We start from the raw sequence: 15,677 nt of genomic DNA on the forward strand, positions 1-15,677 counted from the left end.
ATGCCTTTCCTTCCCTGGCTGCATCCTTACCACACTCCGACCTGCAGGAGATACCCTGCCCGCTGCGTGCCAGGCGGCGGGACCGCTCCCCCGAGCCCCGCCGAGCCCCGGAGCCGGCCGGCGGCACCAGCCAAGGCGAGGATGGACAGACTCTTTTTCTGGGGCATTCTCTTGGCCTCCTCTGCCCGCTGCCAGACAGTGCCCGTGCAGCAAGGTGCTGCGCCCTCCTGCCCGCCCCAGTGCCACTGCGAGGAGGATGGCATCATGCTCTCGCTGGATTGCTCCGAGCTGGGGCTCTCGGAGGTCCCCGCCAACCTGAGCCCTCTCACCGCTTACCTGTAAGTACAGCCCTCGCTGCTTCTTTTGCAATTGCTTTCCCCGGACCCCTCCGTCAGCCGCAGCTTTCCTCCGGCTCGGAAGTTTGTGCCACATTTTCCCGAAATTAAATTTCCTGCGGAAATTAGAAACCAAGCAAAATAACAACAACAACAACAAAAAAAAAAAGGCAGCTCCTTGGGCAGGACCTGCCAAGCCCCCCCCTCCTCCTGCGCCCCTCCGCGAGCGCTGTTTATACTGCGATGTTCTGCATGCTTTGCTCCGTGATTGCAGCGGATCGGGGCAGCTGATTTGCTGGGTCGATTCTGATTGTCTGAGCACATAATGGAGTATTTTTACACAGCAATTAGTGCAAACTGCTCCGGGATCCTTCTGTCAAACATTTCAATAGCTGCGATCACTCAGGGCTTTGGGGGGTTTGGGTTGAGCTGGCCACCAGCAGTGTCTGAGTTGCCCCTTTAAAATGAATATTAAAGTCTTGTAAGAGGTGCGGGGGTTCGGTAGGTGTTGGTTTTTGCTTATTTAGTTATTTAAAAATTCTTGATTATGTGAATGTTTAACGACCTTTCTGATGTTAGTACCCCCAAGGGTTAATTGACCACACGGACTGGTGGGTTCATTTCTAGCCCCAGAGGTGGTCTTGGTGGTGCCATCAGACTGGTCATGACTGAGGATCCTGATGATTGACCACGGAAAAATCTCAGGGTTTAACCAGGGAGGTTGTCTCCCTTCTCTCTCAAGGGAGACAAGTTATCCCTGGGGAAGATGCTTCCTGGGTTTGTGTGCAGAAAGTGCTGCTGTTACCAGCTCCAGCTCTGCTGCAGACAGGCTGGTAAGGACCATGGCACTCCCAGCTCGGAATGCAGCGTGGGTGCTGCCAAGGGAAGGCACGTGTACCACAGTCATCAAGGACCACTGGTGGTCCTCAGACAGTACTGGGGATGTTCGTGTTGTGTTCATCGTGCTGAGAGGGAACTTGTGTCCAGGGGTGGCATACAGACCGTGTTGCTGGTTTTCTGGTATCCCTGGATTGTCTTTAGATGCAGGTGCGCAGCTGTCAGAGCAAAGCACCCAAACCCATGCAGGAAGGGCTTTGCAAAGCCAGGTGGGAGCTGCCACAGATGGGTAAGGGCTTGTCTGCTCATCCCACTTGTCTGAGGAGCAGTCTTGTGCCAGCTTGTGGATGGCCAGAGCTGTACTGGGTTAACTGGGAGAGAAATAGAAAAGGATGATTCTCCCTGGAAAGCATGAAAGACGAGAGAAATGTCTAATGCAAGTTGTGCTTCTCCTGGGAGAGGGAACCACTTGTTACATGAGGCACGACCTGCACAGAGCTATCCCTGGGGCTCGGTTTGGAGCCGGCTGCCCACGAGTGAAAAGTCACTGGAGCAGGTAGGCTGCCAGCACGGGAGGCTGCAGAGCGTTGCAGCGCTGATGCTACTGCGGGGAGAAGGGGCAGCCCTGTCAGGCACCCACTCCACCCTCTCAGGCATCACAGGACGGGGCACCCGTGGCTCCCCCTCCGCTGAGAACACGCGTGTCAGCTCCGCAGAGATGCCCCTTGGGCTGGGAGCCGCAGGGCGGGTGGATGCTGTGAGATGCTCCTGGCCCGGTGTGGCCGCTGGCAGAGAGCGCTGGATTCCGCCGGGACTGGGTTCTCGGGGCAGCCCTGCGGCTCCCGTCACTTCGGGAGCGTGTCGGGTCCCTCGGCCGCGGCCCCGTGTGGAGCTGCACCAGCCCCGCTCTTTCCCGTGGCTCCGCTCTCCCCCGTGGGTTTCTCCCCCATCCCTGACTCCGCGCTCTCCCACGGATAGCAAAGATCCCGTCCCCGCACTTTCCCCGTGGGTCGGTCCCGTCCCCGCACTTTCCCCGTGGGTCGGTCCCCCGACGGCGCTCACACGGTGGCGCCAGTGACGGCCCTTTGCAGGGGCAGAGCCCCCCCTGCCCCAGCCGAGCCCCCCCTGCCCCAGCCCACCACACCCAGCCCGCCTGGGGGGACCCTCCGGGGCAAGCCCGGGGGGTGCTGGAGCGTCCGCAGTTTTCCTCCCTCCCTCCTTGGGGAAAACCAGCCCGTTTGGTGCCTCTGTGTTAAACCCCACCAGTAAGAGACCAAACAGAGGTTGGTTCAATCGGGAAAGGCCCGATGAACTGGGAATTACTGGTGGAGGACTGGAGAGCTGGGGTTTCTTCCTGTTTCTGTCACTACTTCCAGCGAGTCATGTGAGGTTATCTTCTCAGGTACAAGAGTGCAGCCGGGGCTAGTTTGTCAAAGCAAATCAGCATAAATTGAGTAGAAAGTATTGGAGAGAGATCTAAGCTCTTCTTGGATATCCGTGTTTAAAATCCATACATTCAGATATGTAAAGAAATGCTGGATTGCTTTGGAGAGCTGCGAGTGCTGAAGAGCGAGCCCTGGAATGGCAGCAGGAGCAGAGAGCTGGTGGGCAGCTGCTCCCAAAAATTTCCAGCTCCTTTGCTCCATGCTTTGATTTCTAAGCAAGTCGCTGGCACTGTGGAGAGCAGGACTTCCTCGGGAGCAAAATAAAGGATCCTTGTAATCACCTCTGACTAGATGCTGCCTCACCACTAATGAGCTGGTGTTCATGCCTCATCCTGACCATGCAGTGCCTCTGCCATGCCTCTATCTCCAGGAATCCTGTCCTTGCTCACTCCTGCACCTCCCTGAACTTGAACCCTGATCCCACCCATGCAGAACGAAGTGTTTTCAATCGCTGGTGGGCTTGCAGCTGTGGTCAAGGAGATGGGACAGAAGTGTCACCTCTTTCCATGGGCACCTCTCCAGTAGGGACTGAGACATGCTGGTGTCTTGTGGCAGTCCTGGAGAGAGCCTAGGGACTGTCACATTGGGTGACAGGTCCCTGCATTGCTCCTGCAGGCAGCCTGAGCTCCTTCAGGTCCCCTGCTAGCCCTAACAGCCCATTTCTCTTGGAGCAGCACTCACTATCCTGCCTGGCTCATCACACAGGGGCTCCTCAGTGCATGACGTGTTTGCAGGGTGAACTGTGTCTTAGCCTGGCCTTAGAGAGCAGCCATGGAGCACTAAAGGTCAGCCATTCAGTTGCTATTCAGCTACCCTCCATCAACCCAAGAGAGTCGAGCTGTTCAGAGAGCAGATTTCGCCTTCAGCTGATGTGCCAGTGAGTCCTGACAGCCTTGTGTCACATACCACATCTCTGTCACCCACAGCCAGCAACCTGTGTCAGAGACTTGATCTGGGGCTGCAGCAGAGGTGGCTGGAGCTGCTGGAGGTTCCCTGGACAGACAGACAAGCTGGGTGTGCAGGAGAGGGGAGCTGCAAAGGGGAAGATTCCTCTGTAGCAGACAGGAGAGTGCACAAAGGGGTTCGGAGGAGGACAGGAAAATGGGAACAGCTGCTTGGTTCTCAAAGTGCTAGCTCAGCTGTGATCCCTGGCACCACTGCACACCCTGCATGGGACCTGGGGGAGCAGCCCCACCTCAGATTCCTCAGGGTGTGAAAGTGCTGCATTGCATGGTCTGGGGCAGTTTGGCCCCCAGCTGTCCCCATGGCTGTCACCAGGAAGATGCCCGTGGTTGGGTGCAGGTGCTCAGTGCAGCCCTTTGCCCCAGGATGGCATCCTGACCCCTCTCTCCCCCATACATCTGGCTACCACCCCCTGCTAGGGGAACAGGTGGCAATACTGGGGGTGAAGGGATGCTCTCAATCTGCTGAGGCTCCTCCTCTTTCATCAAAAAAAAATGACACCACACCTGCCAGGTCCCTCCTAGGGATGCAGTGGCCTGTCCAACCATTGCTGGCAGGAAAGAAGTGGAGAGCCTGTCTCAGCAGAGGACACCCTGGGAAGCCCAGGGATGGAAAGGCAACAGCAGTAGCACCATGGCCACATATTCAAGTCAGCTGGCCAGGCAGCACACACCCTGCACAGGGATACTGTGGATGTGACAAACCTTGCAGTGCCTGACCCCCAGCCTGGACCAAGGGTACATGGGGAAGTACTGGAAGGATTGCCCGGATATCTTAGGCTGGAAACACCTCTGGAGGTCTCTGATCCACACTCAAAACAGGTTTAGGTGGTGAGGCTGGTCAGGATCTTGTCCAGTAGGGTTTTGAGTATCTGTAAGATTCCATCACCCTTTTCCCATTTTTTTACTATCCTCACGGGAAATATTTTTCCTAATATTTAATGTCTCCAGGTCTCTGTCCTGGAAAGCCAGCAGAGACCTGGGGTATGACACAGGTGAAAAGGCTGTCAGGCTGCTGCTGTTCCAGCAGGATTTGGGGGAGGGAAAAGCAGCAGATCCTGGCTGCTCCCAGATATCACCAGGCATCTCCTGAGGCTTCCCAGACAGAAAGCTTCTCATTCCCCAGACTGTTTCCTTTGAGGTGAATGGGACCAGGAGCCTTCAGGGCTGTTCTCACTTTGCAGAGACATTTGGAGACACTGCCTGGAATTTAGCATCCTGCTGGGAGTCTGGCACCCTGCATTACCCACTGTGTCCTCTGAGCTACCCTCTGGGATCAGGTGCCATGAGGATCCATGACAGGGATTTGCAGGAGACAGGGGTGCTTTGACACAAGGCTGGGCAGAGCCAGGTCACACAGTGCTGCATCCAGCTCAGGGCAGAGCAAGGGAAAGGTGCCTCTTTCTTGATGTTTGCATTTTCTGAAGACCCACACAGCTCCAGGTAGGCGAGACAGCAGGTTTGGAGATTGACTACAGAGCTGCAGCTGGTGCCTGGAACAAGTCAAGAAGTGCTGAAGGCAGCTCTCCTCAGCCCAGATCTCTCCCCATCTGCCCACATCTGCCCCTCTGCAGCCTCCACCACAGTCCCCTAAGATGGAAAGCACCCCAAGAGCTGACAGAGGAGTTGGGACACCAGGGGAGGGAAAGGACTTATGGCTGGCTTGTAGAAGCCTGGGGAGGAGGGCAGCTGTGGGGAGGGTGACTAGACTTCCCGGGAGCTGGCAAGGAGCTATGGTCTCCTGCAGGGCTGACAGGGACCTCTGTGTGCCTTTGGGACAGTCACACACACTGGGGAGGAAGAGGGAGCAGCCAAAAACGCAGAGAGCACAAAATCCCAGTGCCAAGTGTAAATGAAGTCCCTCCTGGGGCCATTGCTGCTCTCCTGCCCCAGGTGACTTTGCACAGACCTGTGAGCCACCATCCTGTGACTGATGCTTGCCCAGTGCCAGAGCCCATCCACACACAGCCTCTTCCTCGTGCCATTGTCACCACAGGAGCCCCAGTGTTGCACCAGGACCCATCCAAACACACCACAAAGACGCAGCCTCACCCCAAAGAGCTCCCAGACCCTTCCAGTTCTCAAGCCATGATAGAGCTCAGGACTACCAACTACTACTACTGTCAGCTGGCTGGTCTGATGCACTAAGGGCTGCTCTCTGCTTGACCTTCCTTCCTGCTGGAAGACCAATGGGAAGTGCCACTCCTGCCCTGTACAGTCAGAAGTCCATGGGCTCATCCTTGGAAATGCCCAGCATGCCTGGAAGGGGAAACCTTTATGAGCTTGGGGTCCTGGATGAGGGAAGACACAGCTGGTGAGAGGCACTTGAAGAGCTGGGCTCTGCACACGACAGTGGATTCACAGGTTTATGTTCACCATTTACCAGCTTTGGGGAACTTTTTTTTCCCCACCCTAAAATATCAGGGATAACAAGAGTTTCCCCACTTTCGGGGATTTGATTTCCTCCAAAAGGACCCTACAAAGTCCACCTGCAGAGCTGCTGACTCCGTACAGGCACTTCCCACAGACACAGGTGTGCTCTGCATCCTTATTGCAGCCTTGCCAGCAGGATCTCAAGGATTTTAAAGTCATGACACCTGGGTTCAAACCCCAGTTACCACCTCAGGGTCTCCTGTGGCTGACACTGGCTTTTTGCTGGCACGTTGCTATGAAGGTCTCCTGGGGGAGCATCTCCCAGCTTTAATAATGCCAACACTTAGGAATATCTGAATGGGCTGGTCCAAACCAAGACCTGCCTGAGCCCCAGGTTTCAGGGAGAGCTGCTGGCACTGAGTCTGACACAGACTGGCTGGTGTTTCCCTCTGGAGCAGGCAGATAAGCACTAACCAGAAGAAAAGTAATTCCTACCCCTGTGCTCCCCAGCCCCAAAGGAGGAGAAAACCAAATGGAGAAGATTTGGGATCAGGCCCAGCTTGAGAGTGGCTTGTGAGAAAAACTAAAAAGCAGCATGGAAACACTACAGCTCCTGAGCAGGTGCTTCCAAAGGGCCTTTTGTATCCCCTGGGCAATGCTGAGCTCTCACCCCAGCTGAGAGCTGAAATGTCCTGGTCCCTTGGCCCACAGCATAACTCAGAAGACCTTCATCCCTGCAGTGAGGAAGATGATGGTGCAGGTGCTGTGTGGTGGTGTGGCTGGGCTCGAGGCTCAGGGCAGAGCAGCAGAAACACGCTGAACCCCTCAGCAAGCAAAGTAGTGGTGAGGGAGCCCAGGTCCAGGGGGGATGGGAATGAGGGGTGGGTAGGAGTGCTCTGAGCAAAGCCAAAATTGCAGGACCATTAATCATAGAACCATGGAATCATTTGGGTTGGGAGGGACCTTAAAGCTCATCTCATTCCACCCCCTGCCATGGGCAGGGACACCTTCCAATATCCCAGGTTGCTCCAAGCCCTGTCCAACCTGCCTTGGACACATCCAGGGATGGGGCAGCCACAGTTTCTTTGGGCAACCTGTGCCAGGGCCTCCCCACCCTCACAGCCAAGAATTTCTTCCTAAGATATGATCTAACCCTGCCCTCTCTCACTGGGAGCCATTCCCCCTTGTCTTGTCTCACAATCTGCCCATGTAAAAAGTCACTCTCCCTCTTTTTTTATAAGCCTCCTTTAGGGGCTGTGAGGTCTCCCCAGAGCCTTCTCTTCTCCAGGCTGATCAGCCCCAGCTCTCTCAGCATGCCTTGATAGTGAGGTCAGTCCTAGAACTGCCTAAAAATCATGTTTGGTGAGATGGTTTTCCAAGCAACATCTCATTTCATTGAAAAGAAAGAGCTTAATGAAAATGGATCAGTGTTCATGGGACTATGAGTGGTAGAAATGTAGCAACAGGTTGAATCAAGGGAGATTATTTCAATGTTTTCACTTCATGGTGTCCTTCTAAAAAAAAAAGTTTCCATTTACATATTTTCACCTGCTGGTGTTACATTTCTCCATAAACATTTAATATTCACATTGTGGGACTCCAAAACTACCAAACCAAAGCTTTTTTTTTTAAACAGTTTTTTTGTTGTTGTTGTTCTGTGCTACATATGGAAATGTTGGCTCTTTTTTTGGGGGTTCAAGGGAAAGGAAGTTCAGATGTCTCTGAATTTCCGGTGAGGTTCATGACAGCTCTTCCTTTCTCCTCCTGCCACATCACCTCCCAGCCCCCTTCTCTGCCAGAGGCTCTGCTCCCTTTCACCTCTTGATGTCATGAGGTAGAAGCACTTTGGGACCAGCAGTGTTCACTTACTCGGGTGTTGCTTTCCCAGCGTGGGTACTGTTGGGATTCACTGCTCTCTGGGGGGAACTGGTCCATGAACAAAGGTTGCATCCTTCGAGGGCTTCCAGACACAAAAAGTGGTGCTGCAGGTGACTAGGGAGAGGGCTGTGGCTTCAGTACCATGGGGCACGGCTGACACCTCCCCAGGATCTCAGTTCAACAGGAAAGAGGCATCTTTTGCAGGGCTGTTGGGAAGTGGCAACAGGTGTCTGGGGCGCTGGATGAGAGCAAATGTCTGATTCCTGCTGGGGCACTTGTCAGGCCATAGAATCATGGAATGTCCTGAACCAGAAGGGACCATAAGGATCATCGAGTCCAACTCCTGGGCTACAGGAAGGGAGATGCAGGAGGGGAGACGAAGGATCTGCCCCCTCCCAAAGCCACCAGCTGGTGCCCAGGTCACTCTGCAGGAGAGGGAGCAGCCAGACCTTTGCTGTGCCTGCTGCACACCGGGCGGGACTGGAGCAGGTCTGCGGGATGAGGAGCACAGAGAGGAGGCAGCACAGGGGTGCTTAGAGCTAAACGGGGCTGGGGCTGTGCTGTGGGATGGACAGCCGTGTTGGGACTGCCAGCAAGCCTCCTCCCTCCTCCTTCCCTCTGCAAACTGCGCCCGGGGCAGCCTCGCTGGGAGCGGAGGAGAGCAGCGGTGCTTTGAGGGATGCCCCGCTCCTGGTCCCCTCCGTCGAGGCGCTGCCGTGTCCGTGTGCTTCCTTCCAGCTGGCACCGCCGTGCCCGGAGCCTGGCTGGGAGAGATGGAGGGAGCCGCTGGCCACATGTCCTGGGCTCCAGCCGCCGCTGGTCCTCGCTCGACCCGATCCCGCTTTGCCTCTCCATCGTGCCCGGGAGCCGCGGCCGCAGCAGAGCCCGGCGTTCTGCACCGTCCTTCCACCGCAAACGCCTTCCTCCCCCCATCCTCCCTGCCCGCCCCCCAGGCTAAGCAATATGCCACAGCCTCCCCTCTCTCCCTCCCCTTCTTGAAGAATAAGCTCATAAATCTGCCCGGGGCAACGAAAACACTTGAGCTCACGGCCCTTAGATCTGTGTGGGAGGAGCTCTCGCTGGCGATTAAAGGAGTTTAAGGTTTGCTTTGAAAAGCTCTTTGATTCTGGCAGAGGCTCTGGTGCCAAAAGGCAGCCATGGGGCTGCAAATGCCTCTCCCCTTCTGCACCTGCCTGGGTCAGGGAGCAGCAGGAGCGTGGGGGAGGGAAGGGGAAGCGCAGCCCTTCCCAGCTCACTGCAGCGGGGGCTGAGGGTCCCCTGTCACCCCTGTCGGGGCGGGGGGAGCACCCTCTGCCAGCAGCAGGGCAGTCAGTGGCTGCTGCTGCCTTGGAGACCGGACACTGCAGCCAAAATGCCTCCGCTCCGGTGGAACACGCTGCTCCCCAGACCCTTCTTCGCAGGAGCTCGGTTGGTTCTCAGGTGCGAGAGTCTTTCCTGGATGACAAGGACCCGGGGGAGAAAGAGGAGCAGAGGCCAGGAGAGGGATCACAGCAGCAGTGCTCTGAAAAGCGGCGGGAAGGGGGAGTGGAGCACTGCCAGGGCTGGGGAGAGACTGGAGTCTTGGAGGAGGACTGGAGTTTAGTAGGGAGCAGAAAAGAGATCAGGAGCAGCCTTCACGAGGAAGAGCAGGACCAAACACAAGCATCGTGTTGCAGTCAAGTCAAAACAGAGCCAACCGTGTGGAGGCAGGAGCTGTGCTGGAATGGGCAGCAAGGGGAGGACACAGGGAAGCATCAAGGGATGCATCAAGGATCCAGGAAGGGGTAAAACAAAACCTTTCCCAGATCCACCAGTGTAGGCTTTGCTGGCTGTGATGAAGGAGGGCAGCTCCCAGTCTCCTCCCCTCCATGGATGACAGAGGAGTCTCCTGGGCTATCCGCAGCTCTCTGTCTCCCTTTGCCTTGTTTGCATGCCTTCCTGTAGCTATTTAAACCTCTTTGAATGATTTGGAAATGAAAAGCAGCCCCCAAGGGAGGGGAGCGAGTCAGACATGCCTGTAAGGGCAGGACCCACTCAAGGGACCTGCTGTGTCTTCTTGTGAGCAGCCACAGGTCCCACTACAAAGAGACCCTGGGGAGACAGGATGGTTTCCAGTGCTGAACATCGCCGTGGGGCACCAATTAGGGACATTACCTTCCTTCAAAGGGAAGGTGAAGCCCAAGCACTGTGTGTCATCCCATCATGGTGGGAACCACAGGGGTGAAAGGGGAGCAGAAGTGTCTCTGCCAGGTATAAGGTGGGAGACCAAAGGGATGCAAGCATGGGGGCTGCCAGGGAGCATCAGGGATCTCAGGGACTTGCAGCATCTGAAGGCACAAGTCACCTTCTCAAGGATGTTATCTGATGTGGGGATGGCTCTGGGTATAACTGCATCTTGCAACTTCAGGAGAATTTGCAATTGTGGACATTTCTTAACCTTAGTAAAGCAAATGTTCATCTTTGCATGAAACCTGCAGGAAAGGCATTTTCACTTTTAGATAGAAATTCAGCTTCTGTCTTTCCCAGAGAACACATGAAAAAACTCGTTGCAGGGAACAATCTCTGCAGTTCTGCTTTATCCCTGATTCTGCACCCCTGGAAGTGTCTTTGAACACTTCCAGGGATGGGGCAGCCACAGCTTCTCTGGGCAACCTGTGCCAGGGCCTCACCACCCTCACAGAGAATAATTTCTTCCCAATATCCCATCTAACCCTGCCCTCTGCCAGTAGGAAGCCATTCCCCCTTGTCCTGTCACTCCAGACCCTTGTCCAAAGTCCCTCTCCAGCTCTCTTGGAGTCCCTTTAGGCACTGAAAGGATCTTTAAGGTCTCCTGGGAACCTTCTCTTCTCCAGGCTGAACACCCCCAGCTCTCCCAGCCTGGCTCCAGAGCAGAGGTGCTCCAGTCCTGTGATCAGCTTAGAGGCCTCCTCTGGACTTGTTCCACTCAGTGATTCCCCAGGCAGAACTCTGAGTCATCTTGGCTATGGGCATGAACCAGGGCTTCTGTGCTGCTCAGCTCGTGGCTCCCAAGGGAAGAATGAGGTGCAAATCCACAGAGCTGCACTCTAAGGCTTTCTTCTCCCTGTACACAGGGGCATGGGAGTGGTCAGACATCATCCCAAACTGTTGTCCCAGACATTGTCCCAAGGCCCTGCCCCAAAACTGGAAGGACATACCAAAGGACAGAGGTGTACCTTTAGGGTCAGCTGTGCTGCACTGGCAGAACCAGAGGCATCACAACCAAGACAGGACCTCGGTTATAGGTGCAGGTGAGGTTTGTGCTGCTGCACTAATTCCCTGGGGCGATGAGTTCCACAGGTTAACGAGGTGCCTGTTGCACCTCAGAGTGGTTTTACGTGTGCTCTGGAAACAGCATGTGGGGCTTTATGGAGCGTGGGGCAGCCTTCCCATACATGCTGTCTGTAACTTCTCTTCAGCTCAGGGCCAAGCAGCAGGTTCCTGTGCTGCAGGTTGTGTTTGCAGCTGCGTCCTGTGCAGGGAAGTGCCTGTCAGTTTAGGTATTGTTGTGCTTTCATGTGGTGTAAGACAGCACAAGATTTATTAGTGACAAAAGCATGAATGCTGGAAGCCGTGATTTACTGAAGAATGGGGAGAGGAAACGTGTTGCAGCCCATGCTGGTTAGTGTGGTGTGTCTGAGGTGAGCTCGCACACACTGTGAAAACTGCCCTGCTCCTACACCAGGTGCTCTGGCTCAACTGCTGATACCATGGGGTGGACCCACTCCTCTTCCAGGGGCTGACTTTTCACTGACAATCTCACAGATGCTTTGAGGAAGGGGTTTCTCCAGGGTGGAGGGACACAAGGACTCAGACTTCGGGGAACAGACAGGTGTTCCACAAGCTTTGGCTCCCTTGTATGGGATAGATGGGAGATACAAAGGACTGGGACTGATTTCTAGCTCCATCCCAGCCCTATGGTTCACCCCAAACAAGCCCTCTCCTTTTCCTGTGCCTCGGTCTCCCTGTCTTAAAAGCACTACTTATAAACCCTTCCCAGTGTGCTTTGAGACCAACTGATCAAACCAGTGCTGTGGAAGAGCTGGAGACTCTCTGCACTTTCCAGTCACATGTCTGGACCTCTCGAGCTAAAATACCTTTGAAAAGTTCATTAAAAAAATTCTTGAGCTTTCCGTTTGTTCATCCACCACATGAAGAAAAGCAGCACTGAACTCTCAGATTTGGTGCCTGTCTTTCATGTCCACTGACCTCATCACTCCTCGCTCACGGAGCAGCCACAAGTCAGAGCAGCTACCAAAACACTCCTCACAGCCACATCCAGCAGCTCAGTAAAGCTCGTGGGCAGTGCTGGAGAAGTCCATGGAGGAAGTGAACCCAGCTGGTACATGTCAGCTTGGCCATAGGGGCTGTAAACCCCGATTCTGTTTTCTGTAGGAAGCTCCCTTGCTTTCAGGGTACTTCTTCCTGAACAGATGGGGGTAAATAACAGCTGGTTCAGCTCTTTGCTGAACCTAAAAATGAGGGAAAAGATTGTCTTGGGTTAAATGAATAGGGGTTTTTTTTTCAGGTTTCCCAGGCAATTAAAACTGAACCAAACCAAAACGCGTTTGCTCTCGGTATCCCTGAAACATTTTACTTTGACCCAAAAAAGAGTACTTTCCTTTTTGAGTCACTTGAAAATCTTTAAACCCTCTTAAAAAAAAAAATCTTACAATTAAAAGTTCCACCATCTCCCACCCCCCCACCCCCCCCCAGCTTTTTTCAGTGGAGCATAATTTTTCTGTGAATTTACTTTCCACCAAAACACTGTGGGTTCTGCCTGACCTGGACAGTTACAGTCACCCAGCTGAGCTTGTGCTGTCACTTTTCCTTTCAACACTTTCTTTCTTTTCACCTCCTACTGTACAGACACAGCTGTCTCATGGGAGCATCATCCTGATCCCAGGGCTGTGCTGACTTCTCAGGGAGAGTAGAGAGTGGCTGGGAGGGGGGAGGAAGGAATCCATGAAGACTCCTTTTAGCTTCAGAGAGCTCCTCTGGCTCTTCTGACTACCTCTGGCTACTGCCAAGGCACCTTTGAAACACCTTTGAAACGTCTCCAGCATGTTGGGCACCATGACTGGGCTGGAGGGGAAATCCACATTCCCTTTGAAGTCTGGATACTTGAACAGTCTTAGAATTATAGGGCTGTAATGTACAGGAATGTGTGGGGCTGTAATTGTGACTTAGATCCTTGGATGAAAGGTGCTATGTACATACAAAAGGTATTATCATTATTGCTATGATTATTACTATTATTATTACTATTATTATTGCTATTATTATTATTATAGGGCTGCAATATGTGGATTGGAGATGAAAGTAGCTCCAAAAGATCCTGAAATACAAGATGTGTCTTAAGGAAATTTCAGCTTGGAATGAGGTTTTGTCTACACAGGGGAAGTGGAGCCGGCTGGCTCCGCTGCACTGACAGCTCTGGGGTTTGATGGGAGAAGTCCTGTATGCAGGCATGATTCTCAAATCCAAGTTGCTCTGACCTCTGGAAGGGTGTCTCCAGTAGGAGCTATTCCAGAGTAGTTTTAACAGAAAAAGTGAGATCAGACATTTTCACCATTCTTTATGAGACACCTCGATTGCTCTGTAGCCGTCACAAAATAAGTCCCTGGTGCTTGAGGCATACAGTAGGAGAAGTTTGGGAATTGATGTCCTAGCAGGGCTCAGAGGCTGGAATGGAAACTGGAGCAAGCTCCCAGTGTCACTGGCATCAGAGAGAGCTCCTGTGTGTTGGTGCTCCTGCACTCCAGCAGAGATGGGGCCAGATCCAGAATCCTGTGCTATTCATCCTCCTTCCAATCACATCTCTCCCAGAGCAGCCTGGATCCAGAGCATGGAGAAATCAGAGACCAGCTTTGATCCTCATTCACTCTGGCTCTGCACAACTTTTGCCATCAGCCTCATGTTGTTGGTCCTGCACTCACATCTCATTAGCAAGGGGGGCTGTAAGTGAAGCCAGGTGCTGGAGTGGGACTCCCCAGGACAATCCCATGGGGATTTTCTCCTGTGTCACAGGCTCTGCAGAATATCAGGTTTCCCCTTCTACCTGAACCAAAGGGGTCACAGAGCTTACACTGGGAGGTGGGGGGGGAACGAATCAGGTCAATCCACAGCAGCTTTTCCATTGCTAAACTCCCACAAGAGAGATCTGGCTCCTGGCAGGAGGGTTCAGCTCCCCAGCCCTACCCCTCTCTTTCCCAATTGCACTGATAAGTGGAGTTTTCCCCAGCAGAGTCAGGAGTGATGGTGACTCACCACCCTTCAGAGTGAACTGCGTGGCCGGGACCTGCGGCAGCAGTGCGTGCTGGAGACAGGAAGACTCTTGTTACCCACTTGACAGCAGAAGAAAGGCTTTTCTTGGTGCATGGGGACCACCCACCGAAGGATAAGGCAAGGCAAGAGCTGTCATGCTCTGATGTCTCGTGGCTTCTGGTGACACCATAGAAGTTAATAGAAACAGTTAATAGAAACACTCTCGCTCCTCAGGGTAGCAGACATCAGTCTGAGATGAGCCAACCCTCAGCATCTCTGAAACACAGCCTGTCCCACTAGAGGAGCTCCCAGCCCCCTGCCAGGCCATCGCCAGGCTTGGCTGGAGAGCATCTCAGCCCAAATCCCTGCAGGCACCTCGTTGCCCTTAGAAGGCAGTAAACATGGTGAGGAATGCAGCTGGTATTCATCCTCTACCTTGGGCTCTGAGTTCCAGCCAAGAAGCCAAGTAGCAAACTGCATGGAGCAGCTCTCCTCCTCTGCTGTCGCAAATGCACAGAGACTCTTCGTCTATAAATCACTCACTGTTTTAGGAGGCAGGGCTTGGATGCTTGCTGGCCACAGAGACCCAGGCTGTTCTGGTTTAGGGTAGGGAGGATGCTGGCAGGATCAGCAGTTCCCTGGGAAAGTGTTCAGAAATGACTGGATTGTCAGCGCTGGTACCACAAGGGAAGTCTGCCCGCATGGGCTGCGTCAGGAGAGAAAAGGAATGAGAAGATCCTGTCTGCCATGTGTCCCCATAACCAGGATGGATCCTTTGGGCTGGATTCTCAGTTTCTGCTGGCTGAGATCTCACGGTTGCTGTCTTTGAAATTTCCTCATGAAAAGGCCAGGAGTCCAAAAGGCATTTTTCAAAAGCTTTCAGCCATAATGTTTCTTTTTGGGAAATCGTTGTTCTGAACACAGATAATTATCAGCCAAAAATTGCTGGAAACCACCAGCAATTTTCAGTTCTGATAAAAATGCTATTCTCCACTTGAGAGTGTCAACAACTGTTGTTTTTTGCTCCTTGTTCATTACAGTTTCCAGCAAGAGGAGTCAAATATCTCCAGGCAGTGATCCTCTGGGATCCCAGCAGTTTATCCATCTCTGTCACCCAACACAGTCCCTTCTCCAGGGACCATTTCCATTACCTCCAAGGAGATGCAGAATGCTGCCTCTGGCCCGGGGTCTGGGCTATGTGTGGATGGGAACAGTATTTATGGAGCTGTCTGGCTTGTGCTTCGCTCCACAGTAAGATTCAGCTCAGAGAGAAAGGATAAACCACAGTTCAGAATGGTGCTGGCTGATAAAGTCATGGTGACAGAGGGCAAAAAATTACGGAGGAAACTCAATTAGTAAAGCCCCTGACTATCTGTGAGACTGCAGGAGCAGGAAATATTACCTGATGAAACAGGTGGGGAGCTGAATCTCTCCCTCTGGCTGTGTCCTGGGCTTTTCTTTGCAGGCAGCCCAAGCTTAGGGACTTAACAGAGTGTTGATGAGGTTGTCCCACAGGGAAGGCGGGCCACGCTGGTTGAGAGGCTCCTTAAGGGTCATTGTGC

The 15,677-nt window shown here is 53.5% G+C and overlaps 1 protein-coding gene across 1 annotated transcript in view; it reads left to right on the plus strand.

The window, feature by feature from the left end:
* LGR6 (leucine rich repeat containing G protein-coupled receptor 6) overlaps positions 1-15,677 on the plus strand; it is a 133,953-nt gene continuing 118,276 nt past the window's right edge. Inside the window, exon 1 of the mRNA XM_027728880.2 lies at positions 1-338. Coding sequence (XP_027584681.1) covers positions 1-338 — 338 coding nt within the window. The remainder of the gene's footprint in view (positions 339-15,677) is intronic.

This window comes from Pipra filicauda, unplaced genomic scaffold (genome assembly GCF_003945595.2).
Source record: "Pipra filicauda isolate LSUMZ 115617 unplaced genomic scaffold, ASM394559v2 scaffold172_size1731463_pilon, whole genome shotgun sequence".
Lineage (NCBI taxonomy): Eukaryota > Metazoa > Chordata > Aves > Passeriformes > Pipridae > Pipra > Pipra filicauda.